At 36.0% G+C, this 18,342-nt stretch overlaps 1 protein-coding gene across 3 annotated transcripts in view; it reads left to right on the top strand.

Annotated features, from left to right (window-relative positions):
* The window catches only part of LOC134527641 (RNA polymerase-associated protein CTR9 homolog), a 118,366-nt gene that overhangs the window by 85,651 nt on the left and 14,373 nt on the right, over window positions 1-18,342 (top strand). For all 3 annotated transcript variants that reach the window (XM_063360502.1, XM_063360503.1, XM_063360504.1), the window contains exons 19-21: window positions 3,260-3,598; window positions 12,828-12,923; window positions 15,098-15,157. In XM_063360502.1, coding sequence (XP_063216572.1) covers window positions 3,260-3,598; window positions 12,828-12,923; window positions 15,098-15,157 — 495 coding nt within the window. The remainder of the gene's footprint in view (window positions 1-3,259; window positions 3,599-12,827; window positions 12,924-15,097; window positions 15,158-18,342) is intronic.

Raw genomic sequence — 18,342 nt, 5'->3', positions numbered from 1 at the left:
CTAACTTAATAGAACTGTTTTAAAAAAATTTTACCAGGCAAATAAACATAAATTTTTAAGTTTAATGAAAAAATTCTTTACTAAGTTTTACTCTAGTTGATGATAGCTTTGATTTTTCTTTTATCATTTGATTGCTTGTACTTGTGTTTCTTTCTAAAACCAAAATAGCATAAATGGTGGTTGTAAAAAAAAGGAGGCGGGGGGGGGGTGAATTTGGATAGTGTTGTTATTGCTTAAAGATCATACAAGATAAAAGTGGCTTTTTCGATTTTGAAATTTTTGATTTTTGTATTTGACTAGAAGTAGGTAAAAAAAATTCTGATTTTCTAGTATGTACAATCTACAACTAGAGACTAGATTTATGGTTCTTTTTTTTTACATTTTATTGTTTTTTTCTTATAAATTGGTTTTATATTTAAAGATAATGTATTAATTCACTCATATTATGTTTAAATGTTTCTTAATAGTTATACTTATTTTACCAAAACAGTGTGCTTTTCACTTTGGCGTATGTGCTTTCTTATTTATACTAAAATAATAATTTTCAATAAGCATGTCTACAACAGAATTAATCAGAACAATAAAAGTAAATCATCAAGAGTTTTAATGTTAGAAAAATGCAGCAATGTAATATAAAAATAAGTTATTAATATTGATGCAAGACCAATCAAAGTAAAATAAATAATTTCCTATGAAATTAGTCTATTCATTCTGATAAAAACTTCATGATAAATATATTACATTTATTAATTAAAAAATTGCAGTTAAGTTTGGTTAGAATGCTAATTTATGTTAATATTTTAGAACTACAGTGGAACCTGGATAATTCGAACTTATTTAATCCGAAATCTTCTTTAATTCGAATTTTCCTCTTGGTCCCTAGCATTTTGTATCTAAACAATGCTGAAATTCGTGGATAATTCGAATTTTATTTTGGATAATTCGAATTTTTGGTGCGTCTAATTTAGTGAATAAATTATAAACTACGGCTCAAAAAATTGTAAATTTATCGGGAAATACGTTTTACAAACAATACTCGGCAAAAGTTAAGCGTTTGACCAAATGCGCGGTAGCTTGTAGTGTGATGACTCACCCTTCCCCTCCCGCACACTTGTGCCGAGTGCCGACCGCCTGCGCGTAGCAACAACATGCAGCAGTAGTGTCTCCAAGGTCACCCCTCCCCACACTCACCCCTCTCCACTCCGTACTGTACAACTGTGCATCGTTCTGTGTATCGTCTGTTTTGTAACATACAGTGTACTGTAGCTTATTTAAAATTGTCTTTTGATGTGTGATTACGTGTAGTTTTTACGTACAGTGACGTTTAGTGAGTGAACTGTGAGAGTAGCAACCATGGCGTCGACCTCGTCTACAAAATCCCGTGCTTATAAAACTTTGACTCTAGCTGAAAAAGTAGCGGCGATTAGGGAAGTGGACAAAGGCGTGAAAAAGAAATTGGAAATCGCGAAGGACTTTGGGATTCCACCCAACACTCTATCCACTTTCTTGAAGAATAGAGATAAAATTCTCAGCAGTGCAGAGGAATTTGATAAAGACCGAAAACGACTACGAGAACCAGATAACCCAGACGTCGACAATTGTGTTCTTAAGTGGTTCAAGCAAGCCAGAGACAAAAAAATTCCGTTGAGTGGTCCCCTAATAAGGGTAAAGGCCGAGCAATTCGCTAAAGAATTGGGCAAACAAAATTTCAAAGCTAGCACTGGATGGCTGGATGGTTTCAAAGAACGTAATAAAATTACGTTCAAAGCAGTCTGTGGCGAAAGTGGGGCAGTGAACCAGCAAGAAGCCGGCCAGTGGAAGCGAGATTTAGAAGAGATGATCCAAGATAGAGACCCAAACAATATTTTCAATGTTGATGAGACTGGCCTTTTTTTTAAATGCACACCGGACAAAACATTGGCATTTAAAAGCGAAAAATGTCATGGTGGAAAACTAAGCAAAGAAAGAGTGACGCTTTTAGTCGGAGCAAACATGGACGGCTCAGAAAAGCTGCCCTTGTTGATGATTGGAAAATCGGCTAATCCCCGTTGTTTTAAGAATGTCAAGTCGAAACCGGTGGATTACGTTAACAGCTCAAACGCTTGGATGACAGGCGACCTGTTTTCAAAGTGGCTAATAAAGTTGGACAAGAAGTTTATTAAAGAAAAGCGTCAGGTGGTCCTCTTCATCGACAACTGTACTGCGCATAACACCATACCAGTGTTGAAATGTGTTAAAGTGGTTTTTTTCCCAGCCAATATGACATCTGTTGTCCAGCCAATGGACCAAGGGATTATAAAAAATTTGAAACATTTCTACAGAACCTTGCTGGTAGAAAACATACTGTCCGGAGATGGAAACGCCCTGAAAATAAAGCTCGATATTCTGCAAGCTTCCAGAATGTGTAAGCAAGCGTGGGACAGAGTGAAGCCAGAAACAATCAAAAACTGTTTTAAAAAGGCAGGTTTTGTTAAAACCGAGGACGAAACTGTGGAAGCCACTGAAGCGGAAGCCATTCCAGCAGCAGTCGACGGCTGGGAGAATGTGGGAGCCGACCCGACCATCTCGTACGAAGACTTTCTCAATGTCGATGAAGATGTTGCGGTGTGCGGTGACGTCGCTGACACCGAAATCATCGCAGAGGTGCTCGGCAGTGAGAAGCAAGACGATGACGGGGAAGGTTCGGAAGACGAGATCGCTGGAGTAGAAGAAGAACCGGTGCCGAGTGCAGCTGACGCCATGAATCACATAAAAGAACTTAGACGTTTTTTTGAGAGCCGAATTAATGTAAGTGATTCATACTTCATCTCTTTGAATAAGTTAGAATCTTTTGTAATGGCCGAGAGCCTTAATTCGAGAAAACAGGCCAAAATATCATCTTTTTTTCAAAAACAATAGGTTGTTTTTATGTTTCAGTTCAATAGTTTTAAGGTCATTTTAATATGTATGTATCGTTTAGGCATTAATCGATGTATTTATTCAAAAAATGTCAACCAATAAAGAGTTTTAATAGAAAATATGATTTTTTATTGTTTTGGCCCTATTTATATTACGAACTTCCTTAATTCGAATTTTTGGATGATTCGAAGTTTTTGACTGGTCCCTTGAGGTTCGAATTATCCAAGTTCTACTGTATATAGTGTTTCAGTATTATTTGGTGTATTGGGAGGCTTTTTGTTGTTATTTTGTCACAATTCACCATAAAATATTGTCCCTTGGCTGTAACTAATCACATTGCTTCCTGGTGCTTGTTTCACAGCGACAGCGGGAAGGAGAAGCCTCGGCAAAAGAAGAAACGTGTCACGTCTGGATCGAGCCGCTCTCGCTCCCACTCCAAGTCGGGCAGCCGATCGCGGTCCGGCAGTGGCTCGCGGTCACGGTCCCGCTCGAACAGCGGATCACGGAGTGGTTCCGCAAAGTCCGGCTCGCGGTCCCGCTCCCGGAGCGGCTCAGCAAAGTCTGGCTCGCGTTCTCGCTCCCGGAGCGGCTCAGCAAAGTCCGGATCCCGGTCTCGTTCCCGCAGCGGCTCAGCGAAGTCTGGCTCACGATCTCGTTCCAGAAGTGGATCCCGGAGTGGCTCAGCCAAGTCACGATCAAGGTGCGTTGCTGCTCACACTAGTCTTCGAGGTTTGATGTTATCACTACTAGTATGTGTTAAAATTATCCTTGTTCGAATAATAAATATTTAAAACACCAAGTTAAATAATATATGTAGAGATGGTGATTTATAGCATTTAAAATAATAACATTTAGCATTTTGAATTTGAAATTTAGCATTTTGTAGCATTTTTAAAAACAAGATTTAGCGAATTCTCTCATTTTACATTACTGAAGAAAAGTATATTTTTAAAAAGCATTAAATAATACACATATTTATTAATAACAACCACAGAAATAAAGATCTAGCACAACTACAAAAATAGCCTATCTTGGCAGGTTTCCAAACAACTTTTTAACACTTATGAGTAAGCCTGTGCGAATATCAGTTTTTTATTTTGAATCGAATTCGAATACGAATACCAAATTATTCTCGAATACGAATATTGAGTTCGAATAATTGGAATGAGAATTGAAATCCCATAAAACATGTTATATCACATCACACAATATGATAACAGGTACATATTTACTGATACAATGTATGTAGAATCAAAAAACTGACAGTACTTAAAATTTTAAGGTTCTCCAATTTTATAATTAGTTCGTATTAAAAAATGTCTTGTCACATCACTACATATTAGCTAATTTAAATTTTTGTGGAGAAACACAAGCTGCTCTACATTTTCGGGGAGTAGACTCTTTTCTACACGTCACAATGTTGCCAGCTGTTGAGAAAAGTCTCTCACTGCACACTCGTGTGGCAGGTATAGACAAGTACTTCCTTGCTACCACAGCTATGTTTCGGAAACAAGTGCACCCCTTCTCTGACCAGAAACTGAAAGGATTTTCATTCTTTGGGATTAAGGGTGCTGCCAGATATTCGTTTACTTCTCCTTGGATAGTTTCTTTGTAGCTTGCAAGCGTAGACTGAGCTGCTGTTGAAGGTTTCACGTAGGCCCACAGAGATGACTTCTTAATAGGCATTTCACTTGTAGCCTCACTTGTCTGTTATAGTTTCAGCTACTGTGTTCAGCTTACACAGCTTACATACCTCCCTGAACAAATTTTCAACCCATTTTTTTTTTTTTTTCCATCCTCAATTAGTGAATCTTTGAACCGTGGATCTACCATCATAGAAAACACATTTACTTCACAATCTTGGTACACCATGTAACGTGATTGCAAGCTAAGTAAGTTCTTGGCAAGAGTTTTTTTTGATGCGCGGGACAGGATAATTGCCTGAGCTGTCACTACGCGAGGAATTTGGGAAGGGTGGGAATGGTATGAAGAGTGGAGGGGGGGGGGAGGGGGGGGGTTGCCGCCTGCATCCGGTCGTTTACTGTGTATTATCCTATTGAAAAACATTGACGTAGCATGTTAGGCTTTTGGAGTCTTTGCTGTGAGTATGCGGCCAGATGTTTTCCACATGGTCTGTACAATTTTCTTTCTCTTCGCCGTCACGTTCGGAACGAAATTACAGTGCTGACGAACCATGTTTCACCCTCTAATCTGAAAACTGTCACCTATAACGTCCCGGATGTGTGGATTTTACAGACACGTATTTATCTTTATCAGTATGCTGACAGTTCAAATCTATTTTAAACGACCTGACGACATTCTTCTATATAAAATACGTTAGTTATCGCTCCGAATTACTGTGTTCAAACGGGCTTTACGTGGCCAGATGTAGTGGAATAACTCCACATACATAACTCTAAAATATTACGAAAATACCGCGGAACTTTTGCCCCCGCCCAACGAGCGAAACCTCCGTGATACCGAAATGTTTCCCAGTTTCAGTGATCCCGCTCAGCCTTTTTCGTAAATGACTGAATATTCGTTTTTTCAAAGTGTTAGTATTCGAAATCGAATCGAATACGAATAATTAACTATTCGTTTTGATATTCGAAAATTCGAATATTCGCACAGGCCTACTTATGAGTGCAATAAATTGAATACTTAAAATTACAATAAATATTTTTTAGCCATGTTCATGGCCATAGTTGATGTAGAGTGCATAAATAATTTTATTGAAACTCGTTTTTTCAATTTTTTTTTCTTCGTTTTTTTAATTTTTGCTTTCTTTTATTTTTGATCATGCCAGAAACCGTTGCTTGCCGTTTTACCGACTTTTTTTCTTCATCCGATTTCTTGGTGAATATATTTTTTTTGCAGCCTGATGTCCCTCAGTTTTAATGTGCTTTTCAAGTACATCTTTTTTTTTCCACTCCAGTCAGCGATTACATAAATTGCACATTAAAATATTCGTATCACTTTCGTAGAACTGTTCACTTTTGTATTCATTTAAGCGATCGCGAATGGAAATTACGTTTCGTCCCATTTTTACCACGAGAAATAACAGTATACAACATATTCACTAGTATCCATGTATTTGTAAACACACCACCTTCCACAGAATACACAAGAACGCGGCTTTCACGTGAAACACAGCCAGAAAATGGGACTTACAATTGTTAGCGCGGCGAAGCAGAGATGTCGCAATATGGTGGCCTAAAAACTTGTACTCTGCAAGATGACAGACAATCTTCCAGCTAGTTGTTCTTTGCTTTGTTTACAATCGCGAGGCACGAATGGCCATTAGAGGTGTAAAAGTAACGAAAAAAAACATACCCGTATGTATTTGTTACTATAACAATTAGTACTCGTTACTATCGTATCGTTACGTTACTCGTTACTTCTGATACCGCATAACATGCTATGTTATGTTGCAGCAACGAATCGAGTCGTATTGCGTATGCGTACAGTATGACGTCGCGTAAATAATAATAAATAGAATATAAACAATTAACAATATTTGATAATTAACTTTTTTTGTTAATCAAGAAACAATTAAATCTCTTTTAGAGCGGTTTTATTATATTATCTCTTTTAAGATAAAAACAAAAAAAAGTGAAAATATGCAACAAAAAAAAAACATACATATTTCTAATTTGTAAAAAATACTTTCTTATAAACAGTAAAAAAAACTTGGACGACGAATTTCCAAATTATACTTTACTTAATAAACAAACATCGTCCTTTGTAACGTAAATTCATCGAATATGCGCGCGCATGCGTAAAACATACGAAAAATGTGAGTAACGAAATCCAGCCGTGTGTAAAGTTTCGTTACTCGTTACTAGATGTCGCACCTGTTACTCAGTACCGAATACATACGGTTTGCTACAGCTCTAATGGCCATTCTTCATTCAATATTTACGAACAATAGTTGTTGTGAATGACGTGACAATAAGATACTTGTGCTGAATACGCCATAAAATGATGGTTTCTTTTGATACTGAACCGAAACAAAATACAATTGGTAAATAAATTGTGTAGAGTGAAGACGAATCTACGTTTTTTTACCTTGATTTCGCATTTATCTCGGAATAGTCTAGATTTCGCATTTTATAGCGGAAAAAATATAATTTAGCATATTTTCGCATCTATTTCACGAAAACGAAAAATCACCATCCCTAAATATATGCAATTCAATTCAATTTTATACTGATACTGATACTTCAAAATAAGGAATACTATATATACATATTGATGCTATTCATTGACCACTGAATGACTCTGTAATGCTGTAAGATAGTGTCTCTCTGCAGAATGCCAGCGTGCGTCAGAAAGTCTCCAACCAGGATCCTGAGGCTGGCATCCTGCATGTAGCCGTAATTGCTGTTTTACTCACATGTACACTAGATATATTTTTTATTTGTGTTAAGAAGTGGATTTGAATTTTTCACCAAAGATGGCACTAAATGTTAAAGAACTTTTTTTTTTTAAATTTGTAAATTTTTACTCATTCTTTTACTGTTCAAATTTGATTAATTAACTTCGCAAAGTAAGTAAATATTCAGTGTATCACTTAAAATCAATTTTGATTTTGTGAATATGTCTTTCAATTCATTAAAGATTATTGAATGTGACAAATTCACACACATTATAGTTTTTCAATTTTTTTTACATTTAATAAATATATATATATATATATATATATATATATATATATATATATATATATATATATATATATATATATATATATATATATATATATATAAAGTTTTTTTGAAGTGGTTTGAGTATCATCTCATGTGGATATTGACATTACAGTTAAGAGCCATTTTTGTACAGTATATATTTTATTTGGGAGATCATATCTTTGACAGTGATGGGGTGATGTCATTAGAGGCACTATTACATATATTAGCAATATTGGTGTAAAGAATAAAGGAATCGTTCCGGTATTTGCCTAAAGTGATTTAGGATAAATGAAATGGTAGACAACCAGAATCATCATTATCGGACCAGGATTTGAACGCAGGTCCTCTGGGATGTGAGTCCAATGTCTTACAGCTGTGCCACTTTGCTTTAAACATTACAAATGTGTACATACCCAGATTCCATACACTGCATTTACTCAAATAAGCTTCACACCCCAAATATTTTGACCATGACCAAAAATGGCAAAAATATTAGTTGTTTATGAAAAACCTTGCATCAAACTTTTAAAAACAGATTTTGTGATAATATTTCAATTTTTTATTAAATGTTTATTATGGAAATAGGGGATTATTCAAAATTATAACTGCCTTTGATGTTTTCTGTTCTAGTACCGGTGTTGACATCTGCCAGTTATTTTTAAATACACTGTGAAAGATTTTAGGCAATAAATATTTTATTCATGGATTAACTGCAGATGATAACATGTTTACCATGTGCATGGATATATGTACATTTAAAATGGCTACTGACCGCAGCTTTTTTGTTTACTGCAGTGAAGCACTAATTAAATTTACGCCACATACCGTATTTACTCGCATATAGGTGGCGGCAATTTTACCAGATTTGATGGGGGAAAAATGAAGTGCGACCTATATTTGAAGAAAAATTTTTTTTATAATTTTTGAGGAATTTTTTTTTGCAATATTTTGCTTTAAAATGCGAAAAAGAAGTTTACAGCAAAACCCCTTATTTGCACTTTTCATGGGGACAAAGTAAAAAAGCGTAAAAAGCGGGAAAGTGTAAATAAAGGGAAAAGTAAGAAATACGTTAAAGTTAATTAAAATACAGTCGCAACCTGAAGCGTTCAGAACAAATTCACATACACACAAATACACGGGCTACATTACACATACGCATTGCACCACAGTAAAAAAATTTAAAAAAAGGGCCGCAAATTGATGGAAATTTACCGTCAATAGCGCGCCGTGCGCAGAGAAAGGCAATTGTACTCGATCAGCTGTTTTTTCGGCGCGGCGTAGTCGCCGGCTGGCTTTCTCTGTTCTCTGAGCTGCGCATGCACAGTATAACTCACTCACAGAACAGTAATCAACTCTCCGCCCAGACTCGTGACCTTCCATCAGCAGCCAGCCAATAGATGCGAGCTTAGCGGAAAAACATATAAGCTCCACCTCCCGTGTACCAGTTTAGTCCAGTTCTAATACCAGTTTATTGGTATATGCACCAGTTTTCTCGCTGCCGTGACGTGTTCAAGTTTACGTTCATCTTGATGTCTTGATACCAATAATTAATTATTTACGATCCCCAGATATAAATGGTTAGTTTTAAAAATATGCGTCAACTGTACAATACTTCCGAAATTATAAAATACGTATAAAACAGTTACTAAGACTCCGCTCATTTTATCTTGTGAAGTTTATGTCTCGTACCAGTTGTTTCAGCTAAGTTGTGACATAAATACAGTATCAGCAGCCACGTAATATTCCCGACAATTTCGTTACATTTATACATTCGTGATTTTACGTTTTTCCCTAGTACATTTTAGATTGTCTCCTGCTATAATTACTCTTACTTTTACACTCCTAGGCTTAAATACATGTTTAGAAATAAAAGCAACTTTTCATGTTATAAAATATGTATATTTTGCGATTTAAAATGTTCATTGCTGACTATAAACGTTACGTTTTTCACGATGTTTTTAGGCCTACTAGCTAATCTTATCTACACTTAAAGTACCCACTGTATTTTTTTATTTGAGCAAATATATTGTTTGTTTAAAACGAAAACTGCTGTAGATATAAAAAATCATAACAGGCCTTTTAATTAAATTTACTACAACTTTTATTCTGTGCATTTTTTCAATACAAAGCACTGTTTTCAAGTTATAGTCTACAATTAAGACATTTTAAGAAGTCAGGAATCTAACTTGTCTTCAATTTTCTATATTCCATTATTACTAGTACTTGTTGTTACAACAATTTATAATGCCATTATCAGCTCTCGTAGTAGCGGAGTTTTACAGTACCCGTTAACTCTTTCTTGCACGGCGCGCCGGCCGTTTTCGTCATTAAATTACCGGTGCGATCTATATGGGGGGAATCTTAAATACCAAATTCAAGACTTCAAATTATGGGTGCGATCTATATGTGATGGTGACCTATATGCGAGTAAATATGGTATAACCAATATCAATGCCATGTTACAAGAATTATAAACAAAATAATTTGAAAAATTGTTAAAGAAGCACACACAACAAATTATCACTTTTGAAATAAATGGTTATTTCAATACCACTGTCACTCTACAAACAATTCTTATTTTTTCCCTTCCAGACACATATTTGGCTTCCCACGACAGCGTACTTTCTTCCAACATTTAGGGGTGTGAAAATATTCAAAATTGCAAATATTCGTGCGAATCAAATATTTGATTCGATTCACATTTGAAACCAAATTAGGTATTTGAAAATTTCAAATATTCAAAAGTTTTCGAATGTATTCAAATATTACTTTTGTTTGACAAAACATGTGATACAATAATATGTCGAACCTCGAGAAATCATTTTCCCGAGAGAATAATGGAAGAAGAAAAAACTGTAAGCGACCTTTACTTACATCAAATTTTAGGTTAGGTAAATGGGCATGCTGAGAACAGTTAAAGCCAATGTAGCGTGAAAATTATCATAAATGCTTACTATTTAAATACAAACTTTACATGATGTGTAGCATTATTAATTTGTTATATCGAGTTGTCCTTAGCACAATTTTTGGGCAAGCCATGTGTCATATAAAAGTATAAAATTATTTAAAACAATGCCAGCGCATCAGCTTTCAATAATAACCTTTAAAACCTAATGCACACATACTCTTTGGTCACCATTCTATTAATTTTACTAATACAAATCTAGAGAATTTTTTTTAACGATAGAAAAGTAAACACAGCTGCCATCATGGCTACAGCAAAACAGAAAACGTGTTCGTTTGTGGTTATGGCCAGCAGAACGGCCCATGCCCAGAGAATTGTGTTGCTAGAATTGCTCCAGCGCAATCACTTTTTAAACTACCAAAAATGTTACGTAAATAATTAGATAAAATTAAAAAGACACGATAAACAAAATTCACTAAAAGTTATTTTGCCTTGACACGTTTGATTCCAAAAGACTCTGAGAACGGAATATTGACAATGCTTACGAGCAGTTGTAATAAACAACTCTTCGATATATCGATTGGTAATCGCTTGACACTGCGGAAAATAAAACTGATACATCGAAGCTCTGTTTACTTTCATAAATATTTTTTGCCGTTTTTAATTTTCAGAAGAAGAAGTGAAGTTCAGAACATTGTTTTTTTGCTTCTGGGAACATTGTCACTTCCAAGAGGCAATGCCTGGATCCAGAACATGTAAAGGAATTTGTCTTTTTGCACTTCAATTTACGTAATGTTGATGGCAAGGTGTAGGCTTGGCTTATGATGAAGACATTTTTCTATATCACTGATTGTGTTTTATTACTTAACCATTAGAAGAGACATAAAAATGTACATGTTACTTGAGTAATAAAAATGTATATAAAGCTAAAGAACATAACTCTTTTAAACAACAATTTATAATATGCCAAATTTTGACTGTAATTATTCAGATTTATACTTAGAACTTAATTAGAAAATATTCGCAAATTATTTGCTATTCACAAATATTTGCAATTATTTGATTCACATTTGATTTGCATTGAAAAAGTCACATTCGCACAGCCGTGGCAACATTATGATATCCCATTTCCTGATTATGTTTAATCATTTTAGGGATTTGTCAGCAACCGTAGGTGATCGCAACTGCATCTTTTAGTAATTATTTCAACGTCTTTCTCACATAAACAAACTCTGATAAACCACATGCAAGATGTCCGTCATCCACTGAGCAACAGCATGTTAACCAAACTTTGAGCTATGCACCATGCTTTTTCGACACACACATCCACAAAAATTTGTGTGTGGTTTATCATGGTAAATACTGGTTTGTTGGACTTGATGTAGCATTTTTTAGCTATAGTTTTTCTAAACTTGTGCACAGTTAGGAGCTATATCGACTTAAGTGTTTCAACAATTTTCCATCATTTTGTTGAAAAATCACAAAACATTGAAATCAGAATAATATTGGTACATTACTCGACTTTTTAAGCAATTCTGTGTAAAACTTCACGAACAGGGATGATCTATTGCAGCTGCATTTGTTACATCTCTACTAGTGAGAGTCAGTCCTGGTACTCTGTTCTTGATTCCACCAGTTCTGAGCAATATAATAGTACAGAGAACTGAAGAATAATTCAGATGCATACTGCAAAAGCTTAACAGCCAAACCTTTCTGGGTGAAAATACAGTAGACTTCCAGTAAAATGCCATAAAACGCTGTTGTAGGAGGATGTATTTCAGGCGATTCATGCAATCATCTTTTTAACTTCCCTTTAATGTCCTTTATGCCACGTAAAAAATGTTTTGTAAATCTTGCAGCGGCCCTGCACACCAGGTGTAAACAAAAGATTTCTTTCTGTCGAGATCTCTGAACTTTTTTGTCTTTCTTTTGGCGTAGAGACACGGATTACCATATAAACTAAAAGTAGACCTGTGTAAAAATAACACAGACACAATATACTTTTAAAACTTAACTTAAAATAAGGTACATGATTTATAATTGTCTACTACTCATGATCTGGAGGTGATTTTTCTTAAAGCTCTACATCACTTTTAACTCAAAAATAAATCATATATGTATGTGTATCCTATATTAACAAACTCTTGTTAAATTCCCATTATAATACTTAATTTGCAATTGCTTTGGTGTACTGTTACTGCTAATAATAGTTTTTATTATTTATTGTTTATAATTTACTTAATCTCTTGTGTACAGATATTTACATTTTTCTCAAGAAATATTTTTGTGTCTAAATTAAATTTTGAATATATTGTGATCATGGTCGTCTGCAGGTCGAAGTCTGGATCCAGGTCCCGGAGCGGGTCGGCTGCAGCTTCGCGGTCCAGATCCGCCAGCAAGTCGCCGTCCCGATCTCGCAGCGGCTCAAGGTCAGTGAGCTCTAGTGGCTGTATATTTCGAAAACTCTGTTGGTACGTCATTTTTCAAAAATATTGTACAATAAATTTTTCTGTGTGTGTACCAGTATCAAAATACCAGACTATTGACTGTAGCTACGGATTATCTAACTTTACCAGATGCAACATTACTTGGGTTTGATTTGCAGCTGGCTCAAACTCTGAAATTTTGATAAGCGTGAAACATGGCTGTCTCATCAGTGAGTTGGTGGGTTTTCTCAATGTACTGCCGCTTCTCTCAACCCGCTCATTCCGTCAATGCTTTGTTCTCATCTCATCAACTTTCGTTCTATCCAATGACTGACTTAAGCCAGACATAAAGCCTTTTCAGTCATTCATGTTCAGTTCTGAACCTGTTGGATGATCAGTGTACTGCCAGTGAATGCAGTTTGGTATTTTCTGTTCTTTTTTTGTGAAGTATCTGAATTAATGAAAGTCCTAAATAGTTTATTACAGCCATCGTAATTTCTGTTTTTTATCAATGTGTATTTTCTTGTGAAAATATTTAAAGACTAGCTGTGTGTTAAAAGACTGTAGCATTGCTGTATTTGGTGATTGGTTGAGTTTCATTCATTTCATCCAAAAGAAGAGGACTTTACAAGTACTGAGTTTATGCACAAGAAAAAAATTACAGAAACATGGACACCAAGTTGATGCAAATCTTTCATGAGTCAGAATAATGACACAACCTATGGAGTGTACAGAAAACATAAAAAGTGGTTCCTCAATGCTAAAGAGTCACAGCAATTTTGTGTGGAAGTAGATGCTCCCTGAATGGCCTGGCTATAGAGGGAGCGTTCCATATGTAATGCAACCAATTTTTTCCTGTTGCGACATTGCACCGCAGCATGTTCTAACCTGCTGGGATAGGTGGGGAGGGGTGTTATCCTCTGAGCTGCCGGAGGGTCAGGACGTGCATTGGGAAGTCCGCCACCGAAGCGTTGATTCAGCAGGCCTTTGGGAGTGATTGTTTGTTTAAATCACAAGTTTTTTGATGGCATAAGTTGTTTAAGGAGGGCTGAGAGGAGATCACTGGCAAACCCTGTAGTGGACATCCATCAACCTCACGAATCGACAAAATAGTGACACGTTTGTGTAATTGTTTGAATTCTGACTGACGGTTGAACTTTCAATTGATAGCACAAACTCTAAACATTTTTAAAACAACAGTTTATTGCATTGTAACCGAAAATTTTTTACATGAAAAAGGTATGTACCAAACTTGTTCCAAAAGTGTGGACAGACGAATAAAAGGACATGCGAGTGCTCCGGAGCCAACGACTCATGGAAATGTGTGAAAATGTTCCTAATTTTTTAAAATCAGTTATCACTGGTGATGAGTCATAGATTTCTAAATATAACCTGAAGACAAAATGGCAGAGTTCAGAGTGGCACACCCCAGCGTTGCCCCACACAAAGAAGGCGCTCATGAGCAAGTCCAGATTAAAAACCAAGCTCATTGTATTCTTTGATATCAGAGGCATTGTCGACTTCTAACTCTTACATACCGGTACCACTGTGAATGCAACTTTCTACCTGGAAGTGCTAAAAACACTGAAAGGAGGGTCATGCGCTGCCAGAGCTACATCAATAACGCGTGGAAACTTCATTACGACAATGTGCCAAGCCATAGCACCTTCGTTGTCAACAATTTCTTGGCCAGGCCCCACACTTTATTGGTGCTCCAGCCTCCCTGCAGTCCTGACTCGTCTCCCTCAGACTTTTTTTTGTTGCTTCGCTCAAAAGAAGCTCTGAAAAGAAAACATTGGGATTGGGATACAATTGAAAACATCCAGGCTCATGTTACGTCGGCTCTAAAGAACATTCCGTAGAAGGCCTGGAAACACCACTTCAAGAAGTGTGTTGATGCAGGAGGATGGTATTTTGATGATTTTTTTTACTTACAGTGTGAATATGTTCAATAATAATTGATATCTTATTAATTTGGTTGCATTACTTGTGGAACATATCCTGTAGAAGGCAATAGCTTCTCTTGCTGACTGCTGTCAGTTACAAGGACGAAAATACTGGCACGCCATTTCTTGTAACAGTCTAATGAGCAGCCAGAATGTTTTGGAAAAATTACCTGCCCCAAGTTTTTATCAGTTGAAATCAGCACTTGCTTGTAAATACATCACTGGTTGCAGGAGTGGCTCTGGAAGTCGCAGTGGATCTGGCAGCAGGAGCGCGTCTGGAAGCAGAAGCAGGTACGTAAAGTTATTTCCTCTTGCTAGACATTTGAAAAAGGGTAGGTAATTTTTTTTTCTTAAAAGGTGGTGTTATTTTTTTACAAAATTCATATTATAATATTATAAAGCAAGGTTGCTTTATTTTTAATGTGTTTTTCTCGATAACTTTAAATCCAAAGAAGAATTTTTTAAATATAACCTATATTTCTTATTGTGTTTAAATACCTTCACAAAAATTATATTTCATAAATTTCTTATGTTTCTGCATTTAATACTTAAGATGCAGAAAAAATTGTAAATTTAGTTATCAAAAGACAGCACATCACTGCCTTCTTTCTGGTTTATCAGTATTTACAAGAGCTTTCTGGAGCCACTTTAGTTAGTATGAGTGATTTCCACTGCTTTTAAAATAGGGAGCTGCATATACAATTTTAAAAAAATTGAGTTTTGCCACTGCAGGAGAAAAGCCATTGTTTATAAATCAAGTGTGTTAAAGTATAAGTAAAGAATGCGATGGTAGACAGCAGATGTAGTCGTGAGAATGAAAAGGGGGGAGGGGGTGACCTTTGATGACAGAGGAAAAGAGGAAGGTAGTGAGAGGGGGGCCTCTCAAAGTGTATCTTGTCTCATCTTTCACACCCATGCCGGTTCAGGAGGCAGTCAAAAGTGGCGTAAGTGATGCAGTTTAGAAACAGAGCATGAATTTTTTCAAATACATAAGTTCATCCCATAGCTGACATTGGTCTGTAGGTCTTGAAGTTACAGGAAAAGTAAAAAACAGCCGCGCAGCTGTAGAGATATTTTTTGTTTAGAATTAAATTGTGACAAGTTTTATTCCACGCAATTTTTGGTCCAACCAAAACAATTTCGGTTTTCCCTGAAATCACACACCAATGAAGTCTGAGATGGTTCCTTTTTATTGGCTGTGGCCAATTGCTGTCTGTTGATATCCCTGACTTTTGTCTCAACATAAATCAAGAGTCTATCAATATTAAGCTTACTTTAAAAGAAGGATAAGAGATGGGTGTGCTTTCTTTTTTAATAGCTGTGCCAAGTTTTTCACCAACTTTATAGCTGAGCCAAACTTGTGCAACTAAAATTTTTTAAGCCATATTAATATTAACACAAAAAATTATAAAATAATGATTAAATTAAAATTAATTTTCATCAGATCGTAAGAGATTGGCTAAACATATGATTTTTGTTTTCCGGTAGCCAAATATAAAACCTTGCACACATTAAGTGTTATTTTCTTGTGCCTTTTCTTCACTATGCTTTTGTTCACCACTTTTTTTGAACTAATGAATGAACATTCACAATCTATGGCCACAGAAGTAGCAATATCGTGGAACAAACATAGATCTTCATGTGTACAGCACACAAGTTTTATATTTCTTACATAATTTTTATAAACTACTATTGAAAGACAAAAAAAAATGCATTTATAAAAGAATATAACTTATTTATTCCTACCCAGCTAATGTTAATGCAGTTTATATGTATTTGTTTATATCCTTTTTATAAATTACTACTGTAAGGTTATCTAAACCAAGTATGCTTGTTTGAAACATATTGCAATACATTATGATAATAATAAGGGTCACAGGCTTCACTGCCATTGCCTGAAGTTCCTGGATTTTAACCGCATCAAAGAAAATTTCACCAATGTTTCGGTTGACCTTCCAGTCACCACCTTCAGGGCAACAGTTACTTCATTATAATCATAAATCTGTTCTTCAGATATTAATTACTCCTGTACGTACAGTGCTGCTGTGTTGGAGGGGGGTGTTGAAAGGGTCAAATGCCCAGGGGCCCAGGTGTAGGAAGGATCCAGCAGAGCAGTTTAATAAGTTGATTAAATTCTTAAAAAAGTAGGGTTAATGATATTTTCTGTGCTCTGTGCCTTAGCCAAATGAAATATTACTCTGGGAAAAAAATTCCATGAACTTCCAGGGTTTACTAAAGCATATCTGTGGTAATAGGTCTTCAAAAATGTTGTGTGTGTTTGTTTGTGTGGGGGGGAGGGGGATGGGGTGAAAACTGTTTCTACCATTCACGGGTGTATAAATTTGCTTGAAGGCTCTGTTAATTTAAATTGATACTTAGACAAAAAATTATAGTATACCACTTGTCATTAAAAATGGTCAATAACTGTCAGCACATTTCTAGGATAAATAATACACTTAGGCTGCCCAGTGATGTTTATCTTTTGACAGATTAGGCAGCTATTTCTTCTGCTTAGTTAACAAAAAAAAAGGTTGATTCATATCCCACAAAGTCAAAAATAAAAAAAAAAAACACATTGTTGCCTTTTACACACAAAGGCAATTGAAAACAAAACTCACCAAACTTTTGCTACACTCTGTTCAAATTGAGTTGAAACATTTTTAGGAGGTGTTTAGTGAATATTTAAACTTTGACAGGAGGATATTTGTTTAAACAGGGTGGCCACCAAACCGGGAAAACGGGAAAAACCGGGAATATGTCGGGAATTTGAAAGGGCCCGGGTAAAACCGGGAAACTGTCTGGAATTTTATTTCTTTCCTGGGCAAATGCTGCGGTGTAAATGCGCACAACTTATATAATACGTACATCGCGGCGTCTGATAATCACGCGGCAAATCTGTACAGTGTCATGTTGGCAGCGACTGTAGTGTTCCCAGACGTGTCATGTTTCTTCTTTCCTCATAGACGCAATACGTCACTAAGAGGCGGAGGGGGAGGGGGAATATGAACCGCACTACGGCGTGCAACACGGGGTGTTGTTCTAATTTGTTCTGTTCAGTACAAGTCTTCGAGCGGTTTTAGTCTTACGCTGTGCAGTTTGTTAGGAAGCTATTGCGGCAATGTCTACTAGGTATTCCTGTCGTTATGAGTCTTGAGATTCCATGGGCTACTGAGGATGCGAAAGACAGAACTTGTGCGAGATGCAAGATATGCAATAAAAGTTTCAAGATCGATACGATGGGTAGGGGAGCATTTACAAGCCATGCCAAATCTAAGAATTACAATAGAGTTATAAATAAGTTAACCAATCAAGAAACCTGCAAGTTACAGAATTTTGCTTCCACTCAACCTGCTCAGGATGAAGCCCACACTTCCTGTAACAAAGTTTTATTAGTACTTTAATTTATACTAGTAGCTTCCAACGGTTTAGCGGTGTTATAAACTACGACGTCTTGTAATCCATCGCTTATCAATAAA

This window comes from Bacillus rossius, chromosome 1, assembly GCF_032445375.1.
Source record: "Bacillus rossius redtenbacheri isolate Brsri chromosome 1, Brsri_v3, whole genome shotgun sequence".
NCBI classification, from domain to species: Eukaryota; Metazoa; Arthropoda; class Insecta; order Phasmatodea; family Bacillidae; genus Bacillus; species Bacillus rossius.
Note: the sequence above shows the minus strand (reverse complement) of the source record. Positions and strands in the feature narration are given on the sequence as shown.